The 27663-nt window shown below is 44.7% G+C and overlaps 5 protein-coding genes, 1 non-coding gene and 1 pseudogene across 7 annotated transcripts; 2 read left to right on the forward strand and 5 right to left on the reverse strand.

Annotated features, from left to right (window-relative positions):
* Window positions 1-191: 191 nt before the first annotated feature.
* LOC101761152 (chaperone protein dnaJ 10) lies at window positions 192-4624 on the reverse strand. Its single transcript, XM_004973854.2, has 10 exons — window positions 4308-4624; window positions 4153-4212; window positions 3163-3245; window positions 2558-2717; window positions 2283-2412; window positions 1507-1665; window positions 1196-1374; window positions 1003-1083; window positions 782-919; window positions 192-652 (listed from the first exon to the last, which is right to left on the reverse strand). Exons 1-10 carry the CDS (start codon window positions 4392-4394, stop codon window positions 551-553), a joined length of 1179 nt encoding a protein of 392 aa, XP_004973911.1. The 5' UTR covers window positions 4395-4624; the 3' UTR covers window positions 192-550.
* A 1047-nt stretch (window positions 4625-5671) lies between these two features.
* On the forward strand, window positions 5672-11436 carry LOC101761938 (annotated as a pseudogene).
* Window positions 11437-11630: 194 nt separating this feature from the next.
* On the forward strand, window positions 11631-13625 carry LOC101762357. 2 transcript variants are annotated; one of them, XM_004973857.3, is made up of 5 exons: window positions 11631-12428; window positions 12523-12568; window positions 12738-12823; window positions 12967-13025; window positions 13282-13625. In XM_004973857.3, exons 1-5 carry the CDS (start codon window positions 11901-11903, stop codon window positions 13382-13384), a joined length of 822 nt encoding a protein of 273 aa, XP_004973914.1. In that variant the 5' UTR covers window positions 11631-11900; the 3' UTR covers window positions 13385-13625. The 2 variants fall into 2 exon arrangements, with proteins under 2 accessions (XP_004973914.1, XP_022683227.1); XM_022827492.1 differs by lacking the exon at window positions 12967-13025.
* Window positions 13626-13763: 138 nt separating this feature from the next.
* TRNAE-CUC lies at window positions 13764-13836 on the reverse strand. Its single transcript has one exon. It is a non-coding gene; the product is annotated as a tRNA-Glu (tRNA).
* A 1320-nt stretch (window positions 13837-15156) lies between these two features.
* On the reverse strand, window positions 15157-15723 carry LOC101778314 (ethylene-responsive transcription factor ERF011). The gene has a single exon (XM_004974789.1). The coding sequence runs from the start codon at window positions 15721-15723 to the stop codon at window positions 15157-15159; it is 567 nt and encodes a 188-aa protein (XP_004974846.1).
* Window positions 15724-18369: 2646 nt separating this feature from the next.
* Window positions 18370-18849, reverse strand: LOC101778710 (ethylene-responsive transcription factor ERF018). The gene has a single exon (XM_004974790.1). It carries the CDS (start codon window positions 18847-18849, stop codon window positions 18370-18372), a length of 480 nt encoding a protein of 159 aa, XP_004974847.1.
* A 3406-nt stretch (window positions 18850-22255) lies between these two features.
* Window positions 22256-22830, reverse strand: LOC105914614 (ethylene-responsive transcription factor ERF015). The gene is made up of 2 exons (XM_012846879.1): window positions 22480-22830; window positions 22256-22333 (listed from the first exon to the last, which is right to left on the reverse strand). Exons 1-2 carry the CDS (start codon window positions 22828-22830, stop codon window positions 22256-22258), a joined length of 429 nt encoding a protein of 142 aa, XP_012702333.1.
* Between the last annotated feature and the right edge of the window lie 4833 nt (window positions 22831-27663).

Below are 27663 nucleotides of genomic sequence, written 5' to 3' on the forward strand. Positions count from 1 at the left end.
CAGCAAACGAAGAACTTTGTTGCGTTCCAAGTGGAACTTGAATCAGAAAAGTTCCAGAAGCAACCCTCACTTTCCAGTTCCCAACAAAGCCCTAATCACAATCGCCTCCCTAAGCAATGGATCTTATAACTTTCAAGAACTTTACCATAAGATTAGAGCAGAACTACCATGTCCACGTTTTGAGATGGAGATTGTGCACAGCAAAGTCTCACTGATCATGACTACTTGAAGCAAAACAATCACCAGGACTACATTTTCCATGGATGCAAGGTAACAACTGTATATGCTAAAATGGAACGAACCGACAACAGAATAAACACCATAACATGTACACTGATGCTGACCTACTACGGCTGCAACAACGGCAGCACAACACACCTGTACACAGCACTAGCATCAGTCTACGCAGACAACCGAAATAATGGGGGCGGAGGACGCCTGATGACTCCTCTGTTTCCTCTACTACATAAATGGTGCACCATGCAAATGATCTAGTATTACAGGCAAAATGTTACACGGAAACGATGGTACAGGCAGACTTAATTTGGAATCATGGCCTTGGATCCCTCTGCGCTCCGGGTGGAGCTGTAGGCATTGGAAAGTTGAACGAGCAATAGGTTCCATTGACCTGGGGCGCCTCCACGTATGGGCTCTAGCAAACAGAAGAAACCAAATCAGTGGCTTCCATGAAGAGGAGTCAGACAGAAAGCTTTTCCAAGATATCAATCACTTGATAATGTACAAGGGCGAAACCATCATGTTTACAGTAAGGAGCAGTTACCGGGATATGAGGCTGATTAGGAGTGAACTGTGGCTCCCTATTTGGTGATGAATCAGGGGAGCTGCCATCATCCTCGTCCATGTTGTCTATGTTCCTTACTTGTGATGCTTCCCCCTCGCTAGGGTTCAGCTTAACCCGCTATGTGGAGCAAGAATAAAACTCAGATACTGGAAGTGTCAACAGCTTTATAGATGCATAAATGAAATTTGAGTGAGCAATACCTGGAAAATTTTTCCTAAAGTTTTTAAGCCTTTAGCACGAAGGCGCAATTCCTCCTTCCTGGCACTACTGTCTTGAAGCACCTGGTAATGATACTTGATAGTGTTAGAAATCCACAGCTACACTAGCTGTGTTAAAGTACTGAAGAATGCAAAGCACATAGCGTGCATGAAAGGTGCAGTTGCTGGGACAGACCATTTGGCAGACACGGGATAGGGTGGCTTCTATGTCAGCAACGTTAAGCTTCCACAATGAATCAACCATGACTTTCTTGTGGTTCTCCATGTACATTTCGAGTTCTTCCTCTGTGTACAGGCCCTCAGCACTCATATACTTCCTTAAGTCCTCTTGCAGCTGCATAAGAGCTATTGCACCTGCCAAATGATGAGACAACAATATTCATGAAAAACATAACACATCAACATAGATGATGCCAAAAGCTGCATTATATGCTTTTAAGTTTTCAAGACAAAATTCTGAATAAACAATGATTATCTATATTTTACCTGTGGCAGCTGTTACTTGAGATTTAATAAAATGCCCTTTGTCTCTAAACCATTCAGCTACAAATGGAACCCCCAAAAATATCGCCTTCTTTCCTAGTTCTTTTGCAGCTTGCCTTGAATATACATACCCAATAGTGTTCAACATAACAACTCCATATGCTGCCATATAAGCAAAACAGACCAAAAGACGGGAAAAAATCAGTTACACAATACAACCGCTAACCTGGAAAGAACAGATGAAGCGAATAGCCTGAAGTGAAAAAAAAACATTGAGTGGATAACTGATAACACTAAAGAACAGGTTTGACAAAAATATTTCCCATAGCACTATGACTATCATACACTTCAGGAACGAGGGAGAATTGCATACATATCTGCCAGCTTCAATCTTTTGTGCATCTTTTACTTCAGACAAGAGATTGGTTTCAACTTTCAAACTTTACTTTCAGTTAGTGGTTATGAGGGCATTAAGAAAGTTGAATGTGCTTCTTGTGCTTGTATTTTCTGCAGCATTTAGGCAAAAACTCAATAAGAAGCTGCTGTAAAAGAAATCATATATCCAATTATGTTTCATCTAAAGTGAATGGTTTTGAGAGTGATGTCAAATGCAGTAACACTTGTCCAGATATTCAACTATCCAGTGAACCATATAATAAATAAAAGGGGCAAAAACAGTTCATTTAATACCATACACCAACTAAGATCACAGGGAGCTTGAGATTAAAAGGAAAAAATATCTAGAGTTGAGGGAAAGACAGACTAGTAATAGCAAATACCTGCATTGCTAAGTTTGGACACCTCAGCTTCAGCAAGCTGGATGAATTCCTCCTTATTTCCTTGAACATAAATGTGTAGCCGGTTTTTCAGGATCTCTGCAAGTTTTTCTTCCCGTTCCTTTTGAACAGTCTGCAGTTGTAGTATTGCATTCAGTAGGACATTGTTGAGGAAAGAGTATGAAATTAAAAAAAAAAGGATGGAATGGCGGCCAACAACCATAGCAATATTAAGTGTTTAAGTTATTATATAAAACAATCATGCTAAAGGAGCATACCTGCATTCTCTCTTGCAGCTTTCTAGGATCAATATGATCATCTTCACCAAAATTATCAAGTGAAGCCATTGATGCCATGGCCAGTTGACCAATGTAATCCTCAAAAAGCTCACTACCAAATAGCATTGCAAAAATCGCTGCTGGATCAATTATTCCTTCCCTGTTGAATGTTGAAACCATGCAAGTGAGGATTTTGTTCTCAAATAAGATTCTTTGCAGTGTGAGGTGAAACCAACAGTTATCCCAACAAAGTCCCATCTTTGGTGGAAGAAAAATATTTGCTCTAAAAGGGTTCCAAATATAATACTCATGATGCCTTGGCATGAGCCAATGAATCTACAAGCTTAACCCCCTCCCCTTTTCGTCTTTGAGAGCTGTAGGCCAATAGAATTCCGCTCTGAAAGCTTTGCCCATGATCGTTCTTGAAGATGTGTGGTTGTCGTATTTTTCCAGAGAGCAGAAGTGGTGCCAAAGGGGCCTTGGGCTAGTTTGGAATGACAACAACTAGTTCAATTCCCATAAGAATAGGAAACTTTTCCATGGTCCAACAAGTCCTAGTTTCTACCACAAGCAGCAGCATGTAATTTATTTGTGATCGGACATACGTTGAGATGCCGGATTTCCCATGCAAGTCATAAGCTTGGCGTTGTGTGGGGTCACTGAGCACTTGGTATGCTTCTCCTAGTGCCTGTTATGAAAATTTCATGAGTACAAAATAGTATACAACTAAAACTGTGGGAAGAGCATCATATCCATCCTCATGAAGTCATGCCACATTATGGTATCAAATCTTATTTTAAAACTGAGCATGAGGAATCCTACAAGGCACAGCCATCGTTCCTGCTCACAGTCACAGACACCACAACCTGGTTGTTGATATGGTTAACCTTAATCTGAATGCTTAAGTTAAATGGCCTAGCTCAGCATAATCATACTAGCAAATAGCACTCAGCCTACATTCAGAATATATCTCTGGATGCATGAGTTTGTTGCGGAATTGAGAAATTCACAAGTCTCACGTGTTAGAGCAATCTTATTCTAAAAATGAGACAAGTGTAAGCCTCAAAGCAACCTTACTTTTAGAAATGACATGATGATGCACGAGTCCACTCTTAAAGCAGCAGCCAAGTATTTTTGGCTACAAAGAACATAACGAGCTTAACGTGCATTACAAAATGATATGCAGCACCTGAAGACTCAGGTTTGTCATAAGTTTCAGTATAAAACATAAATAGTGGGGAAACCATCATATATGTCTGATGTAAATTTTATCTGCTCGTCCAAATTGTTGTTTATGAACTAGATTCCTATTAATCATACTTTATGTAATAGATTGTTTTGACTATCCTGTCAACAATATTATGGTATCCTTGAAATGAACAGTCATTCAACAGCAAAGTACTATGCCTAGCCACCTGGCAGTTGGCACTTGGCACTGCCTAAACTCTGTGCATTTCAGGATCAAGCAATAAACCCCTAATCTGATTGAATCGAGGATTCTACAGTAAAGGCGCAGGCAGAATTGCTCGCAGCAGCATCTGTTGGCTGAGAAAAGTATAGATACAGCGTACTGAGAATGGCGAAAACACTTATACCTGGAAATTCGCCGCAGCATCCGGATCGTTCGGATTCTTATCCGGGTGGACCTGCCTCGCCTGCACAACCAACAGCAGAAGCAGCGGCAGGAATCAGATCAAAAGCCCGCAGCAGAGCAAGCGGGAGCGGGGAGGGCGAGGAGCCGGCCGCTTACCTTGATGTAGTACGCCTTCTTGATCTCGGACTCGGTGGCGGACGGGTCGACGCCCAGCACGTCGTAGTAGTCCGTGTCCTTCACCATTTTTGGCTCCCCCTACTCAAGCTCCGATCTCTTCCTCCGCTCGCCCCCGAATCGGGCTCCAGGTGGCGGGCGGATCCGTCCGCGTATCTGGCAGGTGGAGAGGTGACGGGGTGCGCCGGCCGGTGGGAGGCGGCGGCGGCGGTGGGGCGCCGGGGTCGGGGGAGAAGGCGGCTTTGGGGTTCCGGCCACGCACAAAGCGCGTCGACTAGACTTTTCTAATTTTTTTGGGTGGAGGATTTAGCGATTACCACGCCCACAAGCCGTTGGCGAAGACGCCAAGTTGGAACGGGACCCACTCCTGGACTGTAGTCCAACGACGAAATCTTACATCTTCCCCCATTGCCCATTTGCATTTCTGCGAAATAATTCAAGTTACAGCTCAAAAGATGCTATAATTCAAACAAACAGCTCAAAAGCAATTAAACAGTTGCAAGCTATATAATGTTATTATGCTCTTAGCATGAAATATTATTATCCTTATATAAAAACCAGCAGGCCAGATGCAAGATATTTTTTGGATGTTTAAAAGGTTTCTATATGTGAAAAAGGATTTAGTTCCTATTTGGACTCCTTGCCAGGGATATAGTTCATATATGAAAACTTAATAGGCTTTTAGTGATATAGTTGCCTCGAGAAATTCTGCATATAGAATTATGATGTCTTATTCTTTTTTGTTGGTGTCTATAAGCTGGCTATGCACTGATCATATATGTTAATCTATACAATAAAATATTTAGCAGATTTCACCGTTCCATTGTGATGAAATTCAAAGAAGCGGAACCATTAGTATATTGGACAAATCTTAAGCTTGCCTACGAAAGAGGCCGGATGCATTATTCTACAAAAGATAATCATAGAAAAAAAATGAACAAAAATACTTGTTGTCGACGTACTCGTCCATCTCAAGATCTCCTTGATCTCTCATCCGATGGAGTATGCGACTGAAAGAAAGTAAAGATTGGAATTTTATGTATTTTTGCTTGAAGAGGATTTCAACACGATATGCCAATCTTCTAGCGACAAAGCAATCTAGTTGCTCTTAAATGATCACTACCTTATCTTTTCAGTGGGAAAATAATTAGTTTATACATTCTATCCATTTTAAAATATATAGCTTTTATAAATGTCATATATTTAATATTGGAGGAAATGTGGTATCTAAAAATAAGCATATAGCTCAAGCAGTTATGAAATGTGATTTCGATCGAAAAACAAAAGCTAAGAATTGACGATAATACCCCAGAGCGGGAACAGCAACTGCTCACCGCCTCCCTCCGCGTCGACGGCCACCAACATTCCCAGCACCCTTCCTTTTCCTCCGCCACCGAATCATCGACACCTCCTCCGTCTCTTTCTCGCTCCCCGATCCGGCAATCCCCAAATCCCCCATCTCCATCGGCGCCTCGCTTCGCCTCAGCAACCAGTGAGTTGCTTCGTTGGGAAGGTAGAAGGGGCCGATGGCCCGATGTGCGGCATTGCTGCTGCTTCTGCTTGCCGCATCGGCGGCGGCGGCGGCAGCAGCGGCGGGGAGGAAGGAGAAGGCCGGCGAGAAGGTGTGCGACAAGGGGTGGGAGTGCAGCGGCAGCCGGTTCTGCTGCAACGAGGCCATCAGCGACTACTTCAAGGCGTACCAGTTCGAGGAGCTCTTCGCCCACCGCAACGATGCCCAGGCCCACGCCGCCGACTTCTGGAACTACCAGGCCTTCATCACCGCCGCCGCCCTCTTCGAGCCTCGCGGGTTCGGCACCACCGGGGGCAAGGAGATGGGCATGAGGGAGGTCGCCGCCTTCCTCGGCCATGTCGGCGCCAAGACCTCCTGTAAGCTTATCTCCTCCTCTCATCTCCGTACTCCGATTGACCGATGGAGCGATCCCATGCGGTGCGATCGAGTGCTAGACTACAGCTGATTTGGTGTTTCACCTGAATACTTGATCACTTTTTTTTTTCTTTGCGAGGCGTCCTCACTAGTCGAATTCACTACGTCTTCTAGGCTTAGAGCTAGATCTACATCTAGATTTAATTTCAGGACTGTCGGGATGTAGAGAAAGGTGATTTTCCTGATATCTAATTGAGGATCAGAATGTATTTGGGATTTGACTGGAGAATTTCAGAGAATATTGGTAGCAAATAGCAATAGGCTCCATGAACGCAGGAAAATGGGATCACGATCTGGTTTTATTTTTCAATTTTATTTAATTACCGATGCAATGAGATGTGGATCAGAACAGTAAGGTTTCATCCAAAATTCCTAATAATTTGGTATCTGTATTATTCTGGGGATAACAATACTGCCATAGACTTTGTTTTTTTCCAGGAGCAAATTAGCTAAGGTTGGGGTTATATATTGTAATTCTGTTTGACTAATTGGAAATATTCTGTACCTTAATCTGAATTTTTGCCAAGTAGCATCTGATAAGTACTGAAACGGTGTTTTCTATCAGGTGGATATCGTGAAGCGCCTGGTGGTGAAACGGCTTGGGGGCTTTGCTACAATCATGAATTGAGCCCCAGTCAGAGCTACTGTGTCGATAGCAACGAATTATACCCTTGTGTTGAAGGAGTTGAGTACTATGGCAGAGGCGCCATTCCTATTTACTGGTCAGGCTGATATGTTCCTTATTTATTGCTGTTGATTAGGAGCTGAGTAGGCTAAGGGATTGATGACTTTGAATCTGCTTGTTGATGTTCACCAGGAACCAGAACTATGGTATCGTTGGTAAGGGTATCAAGCAGGATCTGTTGAATCACCCAGAGCTATTGGAACAGAATGCCACCCTAGCATTTGAAGCAGCTATTTGGAGGTGGATGACTCCAATGAAGCGGAAGCAGCCATCTGCCCATGATGTGTTTGTTGGTAACTGGAAACCCACCAAGAACGACACATCGTCCAAGCGGTATCCTGGCTTTGGTGCTACCATGAACGTCCTGTATGGCGACGCCATCTGTGGTCAAGGGTCCACTGATAAGATGAACTTCATTATATCCCATTACCAACATTATCTTGACTTGATGGGAGTTGGCCGTGAGCACTCTGGAGATAACTTGGATTGTGATGACCAGGTGGCTTTCAATCCATCATCAGAGAATTCCGACTTCTAAGGCCCCCTTTGGAACAAAGGAAAACCATAGGAGTTTTGAAGGATTCTAATCCTGTAGGAAAATTACCTATGTACCCCTTTGGAATAAAGGGTTGCACCTTATGAAATTCCTTAGGATTCCTATGCGATGCATGAATCAATAGAAATTTTGGAGGAAAACTAACATGACGTTGGATCTCATGGACTTTCCTTGTGTCTATCTCTCTTTGAATTCGTGCATTTTCCCTGTGGTGCATCTAAATGCTAGATTGGAATGTTCCTGCATTTTGAATTCCTATAGGATTGCAAGTTCCATGCAACGCCAATCCTGTACTCTTTCCTGTTTCCACGTTCGAGGATCTTTCATTCCAAAGAGGCCCTAAGAAAACCTTTCAAAGATCTGTGAATGCTACCCTGTATGTCTGGGCCCACGAACTGGCTTCCCCAAGCTATAGAGATCATTCATGTCTGTGAAACAACAGTTTTTTTTTTTCCATATGTATTTGACAATAATTAAAATGTCATGTATTAGCTGTACTATAAATTAAGTCGATTATATCATTGTTTCTTCGTTTCTACTTTCCCTAATATCGTTTAAGCTGTTTGAGAAACAACCTTTTTCCGTCAGTCCCTTCTATGGTGATTTGTTGTGTAAATGGTGTAGTTGAGCTTATTGCCTTCACTTCTAGTTGGGCTTAAAAATTGGGTGCTAGGTTGCTTTATTTCGTGAATTTGTATGTTAGATTACTATTTTGAGTCACAATTCGTATCTCTCTCCATTCTTGTAAAACCATAAACAAACAGATAAGGCAAATGTTTCTCCCACAGTGAAAGAGACATTACAGACTGTCAAATTTCATTGTGAATTTACAGAGATAAGCAAGGGTCTTCGAAGGCATATTCCTGCAGGACTAAAATCGGAGGGATAAATATCTTTGGAGCACAGCTTATCCAAGTGACTTTGTGGGGACCGGAAGTTGGGAACCACACATGGATAGCCTGGTATAGATAGGCTGAATAGTAGGTGTGTCTTTTTCCTTTTTCATTTCAGAGCTGTGGTAGGCTTGTAGCTGTTGCTGTAGACTTGGAGAAGACAAACAGGAAGGGGATGGAGCTAACCAGCATCCCCTACCTTGCATCATCTTCCTCCTCCAGCTTCTTCTACTCTAGCTACAGTCGCTGTACCTGCAGGTGATGCTAGCAACCTCTCTCATTTCTTATGCAAATGATTCATTCATGTGTACATGGAAACAAATAACCTTAGAAATCATGATGTGCAGGGGTAAAAGAGATGGGAAGCTGGTGATAACAGCTTCTGCTGCTGGTGGTAGGTGTGCTGCTGATTTGGCATGTTCACAACTCTTTGAGCAGGAAAATGAAGATGCCCTTTCAGGTACATCGCAGTTGTTATGTTTTGCATTTGAGTTAGATGGGTATATGTCTCCTGGTTCCAAATCATTTCAATGAACTCAATCTGTAAGTGTCTGATTGATGTCAGTGGAACATTTTTTTTGTTGCTTAGGGAGAATCCACACCACGAAAATCAGTATGGTCAACTAAAATTTTCTTTGTATCTTGGCTCCAGGTTCTAGATCTTCCTGGCATTATAGAAGGAGAGAGTTTGCTTCTGCCATTTTGCTCCCTTTTCTGCTTCCTCATATTGACATTTCGAGCGCGTAAGTGCATTATGCAACTACCTTCCTGTTTGTATTATATCACTGAATTTCCATAGTTATTCTGTTCTTAAAGTTTTTAACAGAAATTCATAAGAGCTTCTTATTGATGTTTCAAATGGTAAACATTGTGCGAACATCAGTTTAGAAGAAGTATGTAGAGCCATCGATGAATCTAGTATACGGTGATCCGTAGAAAAGAAACCATCCTCAAAGCTGTTTCTTGCTCCTAAAACAATAGTGTGATATCTATAAGAGAAGTTGATTGTAGTTATTTTCTCAGGGCTGAGACATACAATGGATCAGTCATTCGAAGTGGTGTAAGGAATGTTTTAACCAAGGCCAAGGCTGCTGGTGTGCTTCGTTTGGTTTTCCATGATGCAGGGACTTTTGATGTTAGTGAGAAATCAGGTTAGCTTTCTTGATATCTCTACTGATATAAGGCTGACATAGCACCCTATCAAATTCTTTTGGAGTAAAAAGATGATGGATAAAATTGTTGAGATTAAAATATTAGCTCCTGAGCAAGGTTGAATATATGTAAAAGAAAATAGAAAATGTAAATGTAATATGATGTGTATGTTGATATCAGTATCTTTCAGGTGGCATGAATGGCTCTATAATTTATGAAGTTGACAGACCTGAAAATACTGGGCTAAGTAGATCCATAAAGGTTTACCCTCTTGAGAGTGTTTTTCAGACAAGCACGATCCTTTTTTTCGAGTGCCTTATATAATGTGATATTTATTGAGGAATACTATGTTACCATCTTATGGCTTCTTAATTGCTTCATAACTGAACAGATATTAGGAAAAGCAAAAGCAGGAATCGATGATATACAGAAAGGTATTTAAATTCACATCGCTTGCAGCTTTGCTTCCTGTATGAAACTTCAGTTTTCACTTTGTCAAATTTACTGATGCATTTGCTGATAGTGTCATGGGCGGACTTGATTGCTGTGGCTGGTGCTGAGGCAGTTGCGCTCTGTGGTGGGCCTGAAATTCCAGTAAGGCTAGGACGATTAGATTCCAGGTGCAACATCGTAATCATTTTTTATTGAACAATTCTTTGCAAATTGCATTGTTAAGAAAAAAGTTATTCTAGATTGCTTTTCTGTTCTGTTTTCTCCTTAGTTTTCTGAAAGAGCATATTTCTTTTTGAAGTACTGCTGATCCTGCTGGTAAACTTCCTGAAGAGACATTGGATGCAGCTGCCCTAAAAACATTATTCAGCACAAAGGGTTTTTCGTGAGTTCTTGTTTCCTTATATGGTGCATATTTTATGGATTTCAGTTCTTCATTTTGGAATTCAAATCAGTATAGCTCATCACCTCACACCTGGTGATATTTGGGCAATTTTTCTATTTATTCCCTGAGACTTTGGGGAATTGTTTCATAACGTAAGCTGGTGTTACATCGATGCCTGAAGTTATATTTGGTACTTAACAGGACGCAGGAAATGGTTGCTTTATCTGGAGCACACACAATTGGAGGCAAAGGATTCGGGAGTCCAATCGTTTTCGATAACTCCTATTTCAAAGTGCTCCTTGAGAAGAAGCCACAAACATCTTCATGTAAGTGCATGTGGTTATCTTCATGCCTTTGTCTAGTCGCCACATTTTCCTGACACATCGTTTCCATCTTCCCTGGAATCTTAGGAGACAACTTATCCATTGAAATTCATCTGAAGTTTAAGCTTATCAAAACTTACTGTGTTGTCTTTGTAAAGCTGGCATGGAAGCAATGGTGGGGCTGCGCACGGATTGGGCACTCACTGAAGATGAAGAGTGCTTAAGGTTGGCTCTAAGTTAGATCAGCATTAATTGACATTGCATCTGTTTTTCATGGAATAGTTCGACTATATTGGTTATCTTGTCCGCCATAAGCTAACATGTCCAGCTTGAATAACGAAATAATTTGGCTTTAGGGCTAATGCTTGGGAAATGTTAAATGCTTCGTCTGCTTATTGATATTGCACATTTGCATCTGCAGATGGATCAGGATCTATGCAGAGGACCAAGCTAGATTTTTCGACGACTTCAGGGATACATACATCAAGCTTGTAGATAGTGGAGCCACGTGGAGAGCAGCTTAATTAGGATTTCGATGTCTGTAAAATGCTGCTGAATTAGGATTTCCACGTGGAGAGAGGCTCGTTTGGAACATACGAGTTTCATAGAACTTTTGCCAAAAAACATAGCCTTTTTCCGGGGCAAAATGTTAATTGAAAAAAAAAAGGGGACCCTTGTAGGTACATCCAACCTGTATTCTCCCCAGCAACGGGCGACAATCTCTTGCATTGCACAAAACTTTGCGTTGCAAGTTGCAACACCGATGAGTTCGCATGCAATTTGGGAACATAACAGCTCATGGATTGGGTTGGGCTGTTCAACAGTTAAGCTGGAGCCTATGACTTCGATTCCAATGCTCCAACCAACCAGATCTGTAAGTTTACAAGAAACAAGGTTATACCAGTGAACTGTTAGTACAAAATATTAGTTCAGAATCTTCAGACAGAGAGGCAACACCTGCACAACCCGTATGAGAAGACAGAAGAGAGTCAGGGCATCGACAGCGATGCATGCCAGGCCCAGCAACCACACATCCGTGTCCATGTGTAGAGCTGAGCGGCCTGGACAATGCGAGCAAACACGATAAGCTCCGGCCAGTGGTTGGCTCGCTTCTCTCTCCTCGCCTCAGCTTCGATCAGTTCCATGCGCAGCTGAAGCTGTAGCAATCAAAGAGGCAGGGGATGGAATGAGGCTCGCCGCAGCCAAGCCTGCTGCCATCTTCCCCAAACGCCAGCCGGTCCCCACACGTGCAAGAGTAGCTGCGGCGGCGGCAGCAGCTGGTCCATGCAGCGAGCCAGCCAAGAAGAGCCGTGGCGACCGGGCATCATGGAGGATCGCAATGGCAAGCAGCGACGCGGAGGCTGACGGCGGCGGCGGCGGCGGTGGCGAGGACGATGCCGGGGCGGGCCAGGTCGCGCCGAGAAGGGCGCGAGGACGGCGGGCGCGGCTGTCGGCGAGGCGGCGGGAGCGCGTGCGGCTCCCGGACGGCGTCTCCGGCGGCGACGTCGGCGAGTTCCTGCGGCACCCCGACGGCGTGGAGTCCCTCCTCAACACCGGCGCGCTCGAGAGCTTCGCGCCGGCGGGGTCCGGCCCCGGCACCTTCACGTGCGCGCTCCGCCGCATCGGTTTCCTGGGCTTCGAGATCGCGCCGGTGCTCGACCTCCGCGTCGCCCCGACGAGCACCGACTGCACCATCGAGATGCTGTCGTGCAGGGTACGCGCGCGCGATCATCGTCTGATCCATCGATTTGGTCTTGCCGTGCGAAACTTCTCTGATTCCAGCTCTTCCTTTCCTCCTGTGTCTGCAGTTTGAGGGTTCAGAATCGATTGAGCTGCAGAATGACCTCTTTTCAGGTAAAATTCAGGCCCTGCTTGCCCAACGATTCTTCATAGATTCCTTTGCAATTTGCAAACATCTCATGCAACTGCGAAACAATGCCATCGGTTAGCTATCCTGCAAAATGTATGATGTGTCTATTCTTCAACCATCATTTGAGTTTCCGAATCTACTGAATTCTTGCAGCATTTATGAGTAACCGTATAACTTGGAGCGATAACGACAAGGAGCCCTGCTTAGACATCGATGTAAATTTGGAGGTCACTCTGGAGGTGTGCTTACTGCATTCAGTACTTCAGCAAATTGTGTAGCATATAACATCTATATACGAGCAAATTCTTTTGTAAAATTTCTTATATTCTTTTATCAACTTAAAAGAAGGGTAAAAGCTCATCTGTTGACTATAAATCGACAGGTCTACACTAAGCCGTTCAGCATGCTTCCATTGTCAGCAGTGGAGAAACCAGGCAACCTGTACGTAGGCCTTTGTAACATTCTTCAGATTCTTAAATAAAAGTTCACAAAGAACAAACTCTGAAACTGAACACCAGTTCCCACCTGAATCTTATCTTGTTAAAAACTATCTCTGAAAGACTCTGTCTAGACGCTTTACCGAGTAGACAGCATAATACATCTCATATTATGCTGGCTAATGTTACTGTGAGGAGATCAATTTTCACGGTTACTAGTGATCCTTCGATTTGACATTTGCACTGAATTTTTATTGCAGGTTGATGCAAGGCCTGTTGGACAGGCTTGTTCCCATGCTGGGGGAGCAGCTGCTGAGAGACTACCATTCCTGGGTTCAGCAGCAGCCTGAAGCTTCTTCATGATCATGAAGTAGAGGGAGACGACTCACGATCTTCCGATGCCTTGAGCATTTCATGCTCGGACGGCGTTAACAGAATTAGAGCTCTGGGAATCCCTATTAGGATGGTTGACGGGGGAATTGGGTTGCTGAATTATACAGTACAAAAGGGTTGCTGATTTATACAGTACAAAATTGTTGAAAGATTTGGCAAATTCGAATATATGAGAGTTAATTTCTAAATCAAGATCCTCCGATTTCGTGCATCAACCAGTCTTCAGTCTCTGCTTGTGGTCCAGTACTTTAACAAAAAGGCTCATGCAGTTACTTTTAACAAAAAAGAAAAAACAGAAGAACAGTAAGAGAGCTGATTCAATTAAGTCTGTGAAAAAATAAGAAAAAAATTCCGTTGCCGGGACTCGAACCCGGGTCTCTCGGGTGAGAGCCGAGTATCCTAACCAGCTAGACTACAACGGAGCTTATGATCTCAAATTAATTTAGTGCATTTTCCTAAATGTTCAGAAAATACAGGGCAAGTCCAAACAAGTCCAAGTGTTTGGAAAGTTGGAAATTCCACTCTAGACCCTTGGATCATGTACCGACGCGTAAGATTTTTCCAGCTCACTCTCCCACTCTGTTCCCTGCAATTATATGCAAGAAGCAGCCCGCAGCCCGCAGCCCACTATAGACGTGGTTAGTTGGCAGGCGTCGAAAAAAAATGGCACGCACAAAAAAGGCTCAAAACCGAGTACCTCACCATCTCTCTAACATTAAACATGTAGGATCCTTTGACCCTCAGATAGTAACGGCAAAGCTGGTGGTTGTTATGGCCATCTGTTTTAATTTGCATTGGAGAAGTAAACGAAACACAGCGTGATGCTCAGGCAAGAACAGCTATGGAATGAAACCTTGTTGGTTGTTGCAAGGAACACACAGCCATGACCAGATGGTCTTATCGACGTCGTCGATACATGGGTGTCATGCGAAGAGGGAAAAAAAATCACATAGCAGTAACACAGTTAGTTGATACTACATTTTGTAGTGTATCTAGCTATGATTTTTCCCCCGTTATCAGAGTAGTATATTATGCACAAGAAAATCGACGACATGTAAGAAGATAGATGAGACCAAAAATAAAATTTCCGTATCTCGTTGGAGCAAAACACGCAAGAGAGAAAAGGAGATAGTATGCAAGAGAACACATGGTAGAGACGATAAAACGGAAAGCTATAGTAGCTGTGAAATTGAAAACTTAATCAAATTAAAACAAAGAAAACGTCACGACACAAATTCCTGTGCCTAATTCTCCATCATATCATATACTCCCTCCGTCCCAAAAAGAATGCAACTCTTGCTTCCTGAGAAGTCAATCAATTTTAAATTTGACAAAATTTATACAAAATAGTACTAACATTTATGGTATAAAATAAACATTAATAGATAAATCATGTAATATATTTTCATACTAAATCTATTTAGAGACGTGAATGTTAATATTTTTTTAATAAGTTTGGTCAAATTGACTCCTCGAGAAGCGAGAGTTGCATTCTTTTTGGGACGGAAGGAGTATGTTTTAACAATTGGTACATAGATGATAGATCAACAGTTCCCAATGATTTCTAGAACTTGTTACATCTTAGGATCTTACAGACTCACACATACGGGCACCAAACTACAAACTTGCAGTGACATGATTTTTTGGATGCAAATATAGTTAACTAGACGACCTAGATCACACAGCCATGGGTATATATGGCTTGGCAGTTCCCAGATCGAGCTTGCCAGGAGGTCATCAGGTCAGTACTCGCCGGGGACAAGGCCCATCAGACCGGCGATCACGTCGGCGTCGAAGGAGAATTGGCTGTCATCAGCAGCACCTGCCACGAGGTTGTTATCAGCCATGGCGGTCGGGACGCCATGGTAAGTAGCAGGCGCGGCCTCCACCGGCGCCGCCGCCGCCACCACCAGAGGTGCAGCCGCGGCGAACCCCGGCGGCGGAAGGAGGGCGTCGACGGTGCGGGCGTGCTGCTCGGCGATGGCCTTCACGTTGCCGACGGTGAGGCGGGCGCGCACGATGCCGGGGAGTTCTGGGGTCGGCGCGACGGGGAAGTTGAGCCTGCGGGTCTTGGGCAGGCGCTCGCCGTAGAAGCAGAAGACGGCGGCGTCGTAGGCGAGCGCCGCCAGGCGGGGGCTCTCGAACGTGCCGATCCACAGCTTCTCGCGGGTGTTGGGCACGCGGATCTCCGCCGCCCACCGGCCCCCCTGCCGGGGCCGCACCCCGGTCCACTCCGACTGCTTCTGCCTCCCGGGCGCCACGCCCGGGCGCGCACCACCGCCGCCTCCGTTCGCCGCCAGCGTCGCCATGGCAATGACACCTCACCTGCAAGCTGCAAGAAACAAACAGGAGCGAGAGGTAGAAGACGAGCCCGTTGTGGTGTGGCGAGAGTGAGAACGGGGGCGGGGGGTTTTATAGGCGCCCACGAGTTGACACGCGGTAGTGAGGGGAGCCGAGGCTGCCGAGTGGCATGCGTCCTGGTAGGTCAATTTAATTAACTTTGTAGAAAAGATTTTTTTCAATCTGATTATTTATTTGACTTCCTTTTCCTCCGAATTTAAAAAGGCAGCCGCTGCTGATGCAATTCTACCGCTAAGATTTAAGAGTAGCGCCTACATTACGCGTCCAGATGGAGGATATGGTTTTTGGTTGTAGAGATACAGTGGCATTCATGAGAGGGGGTAGGAATATATAGGATGTAATTCGATTTTTTTTAAAATTAAAGCACAGCCTGCAAAAGATGAAAGCACACGTTTAAATCAAATAAAGTGCATATCCTCACTAAATTTTAAGGCCAAATGGAGTATACTTAGATGGATACTCTAGAACCTGCAGTCTTAGATGGATATATACTCTAGAGAATGCAGTCATGGTCAACTGGACATGCATGAGGAAATCAGATATGTCGCTGTATTTGAGGGCTAAAAGGCTTTATGCATTATTCTAATATTTTTATGTTCTAGCAACAGTGGGAGGAACCTTCCTCGCTGCTTCGCTTGACTTACATTTACTTCTTTACTTGTTTTATTTATCCCGATTTTATGACTTTATTACCCAGGGAAACAATTAACCTGCAAAAAAATCAATTTGCTTTTGTGACGCATCAGAAGATTAAAAGCTGTTATTTTTTTAATAATTTTGGATATTGTTGTTACTTGAGAGAATCTATATTTTCACATTCGGACTACCAAAACCACCTATATATTAGCAAAATTGTTTTCCTAACGATATTTCACAGTGTTGTGCAGCACAAAAACAGCAAGCTGAACCTTATTGGTTAAGATGCTAGCAGGCGGCAACCTAAACAAAGCCATTATTAAACCACACGCAAGCAATCACGAAGAACCTATTTAAGTTTACCTCATATGACTTCCACATCACTAGTCATGCCTTCACTGAGGGCACGACTCCCATTTCGCTGAGGGCACGACTCCCATTACTTGTCGTTTCCGAAAAAAGATATGCATGTACTCTTGTACTTGTCATTCGTCGAAAGAATAGCATGTTCCTTCTATGATAGATGCACGTGACTCCTTGCTACTTGTCTTTTGATGGAAAGACCAACGCCATTATTAAATGACATGCAAGAAGAGTCCACGTACGGCTCCAACATCGTCGGTCATGCATTCGTTGAGTACATGACTCAAGTTACTCGTTTCTTGAAAGAACAATATATTTCTTCTATATGGTAGCTATGTGTAACTCCCGCTACTTGTCATTTCCAGAAAGAACAAAACGTTCTTTTTATGTTAGGCGAACACATGCCTTCGTGCTACTTGTCTTTTGATGAAAAGGTCAATACCATTATAAAATGACATGCAAGTAACCACAAAGATCCCACATCATTAGTCATGCTTCCGACCACGATTCCTGTTACTTGTCGTTTCTTGAAAGAACAATATATTTCTTTTATCGGTACTTACATTCAACTCCCATTACTTGTCATTTATCAAAAGAATAGTATATTCCTTTTATGGTAGGTGCACGTGGCTCTTTACTAGTTTTGTGTTTTGATGGAAAAATCTATGCCATTAATAAAGTACATTCAAGCAATCACAAAAGAGCCCACGTACAGATCCAACTTCATCGGTCATGCCTTCCTGAGCACATGACTTTCGTTACATATCGTGTTTCTCGAAAGAACAATATATTCCTTCTATATGGTAGGTACGTGTGGCTCCCGTTACTTGTTGTTTATCAAAAGAATAATGTGTTCCTTATTTGATAGGCGCACGTGACTTCTTGCTACTTGTCTTTTGATGGAAAGACCAACACCTTTTTTAAATGACACATAAGCAACCTTAAAGAGCCTACATATGGCTACCACGTTATTGATCATGCCTTCACTAAGCGATTCCCATTAATTACAAGTATAATGTATTCCTTACATACGGTAGGTACCGTGCGACTTCTGTTACTTGTCGTTTTTCGAAAAAAAGTATATGCTGACTGCTTGCTACTTGTCTTTTGATAGAAAGACCAATGTCGTCATTAAACACGTGCAAGCGATCACAAAGACCATGAACTATGAATGTCCCATTCTGATATTTCAAATCAAATTTTGCACCAACGGTCGGTTTTCGCGCCTTTTCTTTTCCGCTCTTCATTTCTTTCCTTTCACATTCTCTCCTACAAAACCGTATTCGAATATCAAAGGGTACCTGCTGCATTTTTTTTCTTTTATGAAATACAGTACAGACGCAAACATAGCCATACTCATTAATATTGGACACATGAAACAGTTTGCATTTCGAAAAGATAGATGTTACATCTTACACACCGAAACACACCACAAATTTGTTCTAGTATATTTCAAGATCTGTTGCTACACAGATGTATAACCAGACAGCCTAGAAATGTTATTGAGACCCCGCAGACATCACTTCAGTAATTGCCGCACACTAGGGGCTATCACGCCCACGCGCGGCGAGTTCTTCCTCGGAGTCGAAGGTTGTTTAGAGGCTGAGATCGACATCCATGTCGTTTGGGTTGTGCCCTTGGTAAGTGTTAGCAGGCGCATCTGCATCAGCGCCGGCAGAAGGACCAGCCGCCGCCGCCTCTTCCTCCTCCTCCTGCAGTGCGTCGCGAGCGTGCTTCTTGGCGATGTCCTTGATGTCGGTGACGCTGAGCTGGTGACGCACGTCCTCGGCGATGTCCGGGTGGGGCACGGCGGGCAAGTTGAACCTGCGCCTCCTCGGCAGGTCCTCGCCGTAGAAGCAGAAGATAGCGGCGTCGTAGGCGAGCGCCGCCTCCTTGTCGGTGTCGAACACGCCAATCCAGACCTTCTCGCGGGTGTACGGCACGCGGATCTCCGCCGCCCATCGGCCCCACGGCCGCAACCGCACGCCGGTCCACCCCGAGCGCTTCTGCTGCCTCGCAGCCGCAGCCGAGTGGTGCTGCACACCAACGCGCTGGGCCTGCTCCCTCCTCACCATGGCAGGTCACCTGCAAGCTGCAAAAAACAGACGAGAGCGTGGCGGTGTGACTTGTGAGAACGGGGCAGGGCCCGGCTTTATAGGCGCCAAGTGTTCACTGACGACTTGACGAGGGTACATGGTGAGGGACTACCATTTCATCCTTAAAATCTGCAAAGATTTTCTTTTCATATGATTATTTAATGATGAAGCCTTTGCCACCGAATACGGATGCAATTCTATCTCCAAGATAGTGCCTACATTGATGCATACGCCTGTATAGCTACGATATGGTTTTTTTGGTAGAGAGATGTAGTGGCATTTACGTTGCATGCTTTGTTAGAGAGATTATTAGGTGTGGTAGGATGTTTCACTTTTTAAATCCGAGGCGCAGCCTGCGAAACAAAACTGTGCACGTTTATACCATATTTTTAATGCCAAATGGACTAAAGTATACTTAGATACTCCCTCCATCTCAAAATACAAAAGATCCTAGGATTTTTAGATAATTGGAGAAGTCGGGTGTACCACACATCAAAGTACATTCCATGTGATTTCAAGTATAGAGGAAAATAACAGAGATGCTAAAGAATTGCACGAAACTCCCGTTACTTGTCATTTCACGAAAGAATAGTACGTTACTTCTGCGGTAGCGTAAGTGGCTACTACTTTGTCTTTTAGTGGAAAGGCCAAAGCCATTATTAAGGGACACGCAAGCAATAGCGAAGAGCCAACATATATACGAGACTCACATTATCTGCCATGTCTTCACTAAGCGCATGACTCATTTGCTTTGTCGTTGCTCGAAAGAACAATTAATTTCTTCTATACGTTAGCTACATGTACCTACCTTCTCTTGTCGTTTCTCAAACAGCGGCAGATTTTAAGGGCGCTTGAACCCCCCCCCCCCCCTCCCTCCAATTTTTAACACCATAGACGAAGGAAGGAAGAGATTAAGGTAGAAGAAGACTATTGGTAGTCTAGGATGTTCAGTTTCAGCCCCATCTATCTCATATTTCTAGTTTCTCCCTTATTCTCAAAGAATAGTATGATCTTTTTATGGTAGGTGCGTATACGACTCCTTGTACTTGTCAATTGATGGAAAGACCAATGCCCTCCATGAAATGACATGCAAAGCAATCCCAAAGAGCCTTCAAATGGCTCCACGCCTCCATGTCGATCTTCATCTTGCCTTCACTAAATCTATGACTGATGACTCCCGTCCCATTACTTATCGTTTCTCGAAAGAATAGTGCATTACGTCTATGGTAGGTGAATGTTACTCCTTCATACTTGTCAAACTTGTCTTTTGATAGAAAGACGTACTAATGTCAATTGTAAATGACATGCAAGAAATCAAACGACTTTTAAGTTTAAAATACCATTTTATATATGTTCTTCGCGTACAGTCTCACTTTCGCAATTAGGATTTGAAATCAGAGGAGTCATGCATGATAGCCAAGCATCAAGTATGATATTTTAGAACTAATCGCACTCCAAAGGAACCGATCGAAACCAATGTTGCAAATCGCGGCTATAGAATTTAGCGGAGTGCTCCTGAAAAAGCTATAGACACTATAGCAGCAGCTATGGCACCCTTTAGTGGTATGCAAAAAATTAGCAAAATTTGGACCTAAACATTATTAATTTTCATAAATTTCATCTCATATTTGATAAGTACATACAGGTGTGAGTGCAAGTATAAGCAAATAAGTCACAACCGACAAAATAAGTCATAAATCATAACTTGTAGTTCGTAAATCACAACTATATAAGTCGTAGCTCAACCATAACAGTGTTAGCGGCGCTAGGGGCTATTTCACGATATAGTAAAGTTAGCGGCATTAGATAGCGACGCTATTACGTGCTATTAGCAGACTATTTGCAACAATGATCGAACAACAAACAAGTATTGGCCTTCGCGCACGACGGGAGTAGCATGGCGCCGCTTGGGGTGCCATGCCATCACACATCAGTGATGAGGCGGGCGGCCTCTGGACGCGAGCGCCCGGCCGTGGGAAGCAGAACGGGCCGGGTGCGCGTACGTGTCGCAGCGCGCCACGGCCGCCACGCGCGTCGCGACGGCGACATGCGCGCAGGCCTCTGACTTTGATTTCCAAGAGAGGAAAAAAAATGAGCAGAGAAAAGCTTTTGACTTTGCCACACCGAGACCAAGCCGAAACACAGCGTCGTCACGACGTTGCATGTGTCGCCTCGCCTCGCCTCGTCCGTACGTACCCGTTCTAGAGGGCCCTGCGTGGGATCAACGCGGTGCCGCCGCGGTACGGTAGTGCCAGTGCGTCACGCACTCAAGACTCTCAACTGTCCAGATGGATTAGTTACCGGGCATGAACTGATCCTCCCATCATCAGTGATTGGGTTGATTAGTAATCTCAGTAACTCGAAGAGGTAAAATTAATTGTGTAACATTCTTGTTTTTGAGATGTCTCTTCATGCTTAGTACGTACAAAAAAAAATGTGCGTAGTGCTGTAGAAGCACAAACGAAATGGGAAGCAAAAGCCAACCACATGGGTAAAATAAAAGTGGGAAATTTCCAGTGATTGCCTACTATAATCTTCAGAAAATTACTGGTAGCAAAATATTGCACTAAAAAAAAGTAGTAGCAAAAACTTTTCCGTTGCCAGGACTCAAACCCAAGTCTCTTGGGTGAGAGACAAGTATCCTAACCAGCTAGACTACAACGAAATTCGTGAAGTTCTTCAAGAAAGGACAAATTTTACCTTTAGAAATCCGACGCAAAAAGGAGCACAAGACATTAAAATTTGGTAGGTTTTGAAGATTTTTAAGTAGTTCGAAGTGAAAACCCAAGAGGTAAATATGAACCTGTTTCTTAGTGATAAGATGCTCATTTTTTGTGATAGAAGTTAGGATGTACAATAGTTCCTTCATATACCTGCATGAGATGCGCACTAGAAAAAGGTAATTGAAATTCAAGTCTGCCGCAAAAAAGCCTTGTTCATGGTTTCTAGAACTTTCCACACATAGGTGCTCCACTGCTTCATCAAGTTTCTAATTCTAGGAAATTAAACAATGAATTTCTAACAGTTACGCTACTCTCGGATTTCAAATATCAAATTTCGCGCCATCGGTCGGTTTTCGCGCCTTTTCTTTTCTGCACTCTTTTCTTCCTCCTTTACCGTTTTCCGTAAACACAAATCGCATCCAGGATCCATCCAAGCGAATGCTCGCTGCAATTGAACATCGATATATCATAACACTACAAGATCATAACACAACAAGATCGATTAGACGCATAGAAGAGTCTTTTTCATTCCAATATCTTGTATATACACACGGCAACGACTACAAACATGTATATAACGATTTGTTGCATATATAGGCATATGGTTAGCTAGCTTCACACAGTGACACAGCAGCTAGGTAGCAGGATCGACCATAGGTCGATCAGATCTCGCTGAAGACGAGATCCTTGTCCATCTCCCGTATAAGCTTCACGAAATCTTCGTCGGGGGCGCCGGAGAACTGGCAATCAGCAGCGGTCAAGATCTCAACATCAATGTAGATCTCGTCGTTGCCACGCCCATCCACGGTGGTAGTGGTTGCTCCTACGCCTGCTGCGGGAGCGTTAACAGCTACTCGGTAGCAAGAGCACCACCGGCCTCCACCACCTGCAAGGGCGGTGCCGGCGCCGCTGGTGGTGCAGGGATCACGGGCGGTGGAAGTGGAACGAAGCGCCAGAACCTCCTGGCGTGATCCTCCGCGATCGCCTTCACGTTGGCGACGGTGAGGGCTCTGCGCACGAACTCCGAGAAGTTGGGGCGCGGCCCTGCCGGGAAGTTGTAGCGGCGGAGCTTCGGCAGGTTCCTCCCGTAGAACAAGAACATGGCGGCGGCGTACGCGAGCGCCGCCTGCATGGCGTGCTGGAACCGGCCGATCCAGATCCGCTTCCGGCTGCTCGGGATGCGGATCTCCGCCGCGTACCCGCCCCATAGCCGCTCCCGCACGCCCACCCACCCCATGTCCCGGTGAATCCTGGCGCCACCAGCCGCCGGCGCCGCTACAGCTGCCGCTGCCGCCGGACGAGCACGCGCGACGGAGGGGCGTCTGGTCCGCACCTTCCTCGCCGCCCCGCTGCTGCCGGCCTGCCGCTCGCCACCGAGGACGCCATGGCTGCCGCACGTCACCTGCAACTGCAAGCTGCAAGATAACACACGTATACTACACAAGAGATGCGCGCGATAGAGGACGAGAGACGTTGTTGTTATGGTGTGAGGAGTGAGGGAAACAGGGCAGGAGGGGAAGAGGGGTTTTAAGGCCGTAGCAAGGGGACACGTGGCTGCATGCGGTCGTTGACGAGGATGCATGGGACAGTGAGACTGTGAGAGACCAGGGTCAAAACTTGGGAGGTTAGTTTGCTGGATATCGTACTAGTAGACATGCATTGATGAGATTTCTTTAATTTGACTTTTTGTGGAGGCCTTGCACACGTAATTATATGTTTATATCTGTAACATCTGGGTACGTACGTGTATGTGTGTACGCACGACACGAGCGCGCACAGAGAGATACAAGGCTGTGTGTGGTTTAGTGCTAGTGAGCAAGGATGTTGTGCATTTGTTTTGAGCATGGATTGGATATGTTACCTGTTGTGTGAAGGATATGCATTTCTTCACTTAATATTTTCTTATTCTCATTATTTAATGATGAGGCCTTTGCCACCGGATACTGATGCAATTTTATGTCTAGGAGAAGTGCCTACATTGATGCATACGCGTATAGGTCGAGGATATGGTTTTATTTGTTAGTAGAGATGTTGGCATTTACGTTGCATGCTTTGTTAGAGAGATTAGTAGGTGTGGTAATAAGATGTCGTTTCACTTTTTCAATCCAATAAAGCAGAGCCTGCAAAAACAAAATATGCACGTTTAAAAACAAACAAAATGCGCATACTCCCTATTATTTTAATGCCAAATGGAGATACTTGCCCATCCCTAAATATATAGGGGATCCTCTTTGTAGCTTGTCTTTCGATGGAAAAACGATGACGATGAGCCCTTGATGTTGTACAGCTCCCACATCATCGATCATGTCTTTGATGAGCATTAAAACCCTCTACTTATCATTTTTTTCGAAAGAACAATGGTAGCTGCGTGCGACTCTTGTTACTTATCGTTTTCTTTTATGGTGCATACATTATATGGCACATCCATATGACTCCTTGCTACTTGTCTTTTGATGGAAAGACCGACACCGTTATTAAATGACACAAATAACTGCAAAGAGCACACTACGGCTCTCACATCATCGGTCATGCCTTCGCTGACCGCATGACTCCCATTATTTGTTGTTTCTCAAAATTATAATATATTACTTTATATTGTAGTTGTGTGTGACTCCTGTTACTTAAATTATAATATATTACTTTTGTATCGTAGTTGTGTTGTCTCCTGTTACTTGAAAGAACAATACGAACGATTCCATGTGTAACTCCATTACTTGTCGTTTCTTGAAACAACAGTACGTTTTCTTGTACGGTAGGTGCATGTACACCTGAGCATATGATTAATGCGGCCAATGGAAAAACTGATTTTGTTTGGATCTAAAATTCAAATCCAAGCCCGCCCATTAACTCCATCGAGCGGGTCTATTTTTTTTGCAGCACCACAACCGGCCCCAAATGACCATCAGGTCGGGACGGGCCTTAAATGCTTAGGTGCAATGACTCCTTAACACTCTTTTTAGAAAGACCAATACTGTTGTTAAATGATACGCAAGCAATAGCAAACATCATCGTTCATGGCTTCATGAACTTCGCTAAGCGCATGAATCCCATTACCTTGTCATTTTTTGAAAAAGAACATTAGATTCCATCATCCTCACCTGCAAGCTGCAAGGAACGACAGACGAGAGCGAGGTAGAAGATGGTGAGAACTAAGAGACATTGATGCATATTTAGCGTGTAGGTCGAGAAGGAGATGTGGTTTTCTTGGTAGAGACATAGTGGCATTTACGCGTGGGGGCAGGATATAAGCTGGATTTTTTTAAAAAAAATTCAAAGCACAGCCTTGCAAATATAACTGCACGTTTTAAAATAAATAGAGTTTATTTGCAAATATAGGTGCGCAGCCTTTATAATGTGAGACACAAGCAAGCAATCACGAAGAATCCACGCCTCTATGTTGATTTAATTTTCGGTCATGCCTTAAGCGCGCTCATGAATTCATGATTCCCTCATCAAGTATGAGCGCATGGAATGGCGGGAGGATATAATCAATCGTTTTTTCAGGAGCCATGATGCGGAGAGATTTCTGAAAATACGGTTGCCAACAAGGGTGCAGGAGGACTTTATTGCCTGGGCGTATGAGAAGAATGGATGCTTCTCAGTTCGCAGTGCGTACCGACTTGCAAAATCCTTGCTTGATGAGGAGAGTGGAGGCAGCAGGCAGTCAAACTCTACAGATGGAGAGGTCAGGCCAATCTGGAAGACCTTTTGGAAAATACCACTGCCACACAAAGTACTAATCTTCGGGTGGAAATTAATTAATGATGGACTCGCTACTCGAGTTAACAAGAGGAGGAGGTCCATCGAACATGCTAGGGCAGTCCCAGCCCGGTAACTAGGATAGTTTCTGTAGCATTAAATAGCATGTCATGTAAATAAAAGAGTAGTGTGGTATGAGAGTTAACAAAGGGAGAAAAGAAAATGGATTCTCATGCGAGAAATCATGTCTACACACAATTCAAAAAATTGGGAAGGGGGATTGGAGAGGAAAGGAGAGAGAAGAGAGGAGATTGGTTGATACTTTATTTTGAAGAAATCATTTATTGCTAACATAATTTTATAGCTAATATCTATATGATATGGCATCTGTAAAAACTACGTGTTGGTGCCTTGGGTTGGGACTGCCCTTAGCGTCTGTGAGGTATGTGGTATAGAGGATGAAACAGTAAGTCATGTAGTGGTCCAATGCTCACATGCTAGGAGTCTCAGATAAGCTATACAATCTTATTGAACTTTGCTGGACAAGGAGCAGTTCCAGCTTTCAGAGCCTACACTGCTGCAGATCACCCTATCACTGCCAGTCCCAAACCGGCCTTCACCGCTGGTTTGGGATCCGTCGTATGACTTTCGGCAGTGATTGGGGTACCCCATCACCACCAGTTCCAGAACCGGCGGTGAAGCCTTATTAAAAAAAATGGCCACTGCCGCCATACTGCTGCTCGCTACCGCCACCCCACTACCCGCCTCCCTCCCCCAACCGCCACCCTGCTGCTCGGAGCGCCACGGCGTGCCAGATCCGTCGCCGCGCACGGAGAGAGGGAGAGAGAGAGGCCTCACCGGAGCTGTGCTATGCCGCGCCGCGCCACATGCCGCCGCCATCGAGCCTCACCAGGTCCCTGCCATGGTACTCCGGGGGTTGCTGCCGCTGCCGCCGCTGCACAAGTTGCCCTGCCGCTGTCGCGAGCGAGAGCGGAGGGGTGAGGGGAGGGGAGGCGGAGGTAAGGGAAGGGGAAAGAAGATAGAGAGGACGGGGGGAGTTCGGTGTAGGAGAGAGAGGGGGGCTGTCCGAATTCAAGCGGAATGAATAAAAATTTCAGATCCAACTCCCCCTTCACCCCCAGTTTGTTATACAAGCCGGTGGTGATAGCTATCACCGCCGGCTTGTATAACAAACCGGTGGTGATGAATTTTTCACCGCCGATTTGATGTCCTACATCTTCATTTGCTGTAGAATCGTTATATCATCGTCAGTTTACCTAAAACAGGTGGTGATAGGCCGGCGGTGATAGCGAGATCTGTAGTAGTGCTATGAATGTCCTGTTCTGTTTGGATAGAATGAATACAGATGATGTGGCCAAGTTACTACTGTTGTTGTGGAGATCCTGGAATGTAAGGAATAATCTAACCCATGATTCTGGAAAGCTATCTATTATGGCCTCAGTGAAGTTTTTGTGCAAGTAATGGGAAGAATTGTGCACTGTCCGGCACAATAATTCTTCTGATCCAAAGGGGAAGCAAAAGCTAAGCTCTTCATTAATGGCTGGGAGAGAATCCATGTATGAAAGGCAGGTAGCAAAGTGGAAGCCACCGCCAGCTGGTTGGGTGAAAATAAATGTCGATCGGGCTCTTGATGAGCAGACTGGTGAGGCGGGCATTGGCATTGTAATTCGCAATGACCAAGGGCAGGTGGAGCTATCAGCTTGGAGATATATTTTCCAAGGTAGCGATGCAGAGGAGATCGAAGCGCTTGCGTGCAGGGAGGGCCTCTTTCTTGCGGAGGAATGGTGTAGGAGGAAGGTAATCTTGGAAACGGACTGTAAACACTGGTGGGAATGCTTCAAGGAAAAGAGGTCCTTAAGCCTCGCTTACGTTTTATAGTCAAGGAAGCACAACAGGTGGGTGAAAGATTACCGGCATGGTCGGTGGTTCATTCGAGAAGGGAGAAGAATGGAGCGGCGCACAAACTTGCTCAACTGGCAAGGCGTACAAGACATGCGGCAGTGTGGCGTATGCGTTGTCCTCCGGTGTGTATCGAGCAAGTAATTGCTCAGGAATGTCTGTAACTCTTTTTCTGAGTATTAATATATAGCTCTTTCTTCTTCGAAAAAAAGTATGAGAAGATTAGAACTGAAACGCGCTCCAAAGGAACCGATCGAAACAAGTATCGCGTACGCGCCGCTTGGGGGTGTGCGATCGGTGATGAGTCCGGCAGCCTCGGACGCGAGCGCCCCCGGCCGTGGAAAGCATCGGGCGGGGCGCGCACCGCGCAGCCGGGGCCGCTTGGCGCTGGCCGCGCGGCCGTCGCGACGAGCCGACGACATGCGTGCAGGCCTCTTGACTTCCTTTCCAA

Source organism: Setaria italica, chromosome VI, assembly GCF_000263155.2.
Source record: "Setaria italica strain Yugu1 chromosome VI, Setaria_italica_v2.0, whole genome shotgun sequence".
Lineage (NCBI taxonomy): Eukaryota > Viridiplantae > Streptophyta > Magnoliopsida > Poales > Poaceae > Setaria > Setaria italica.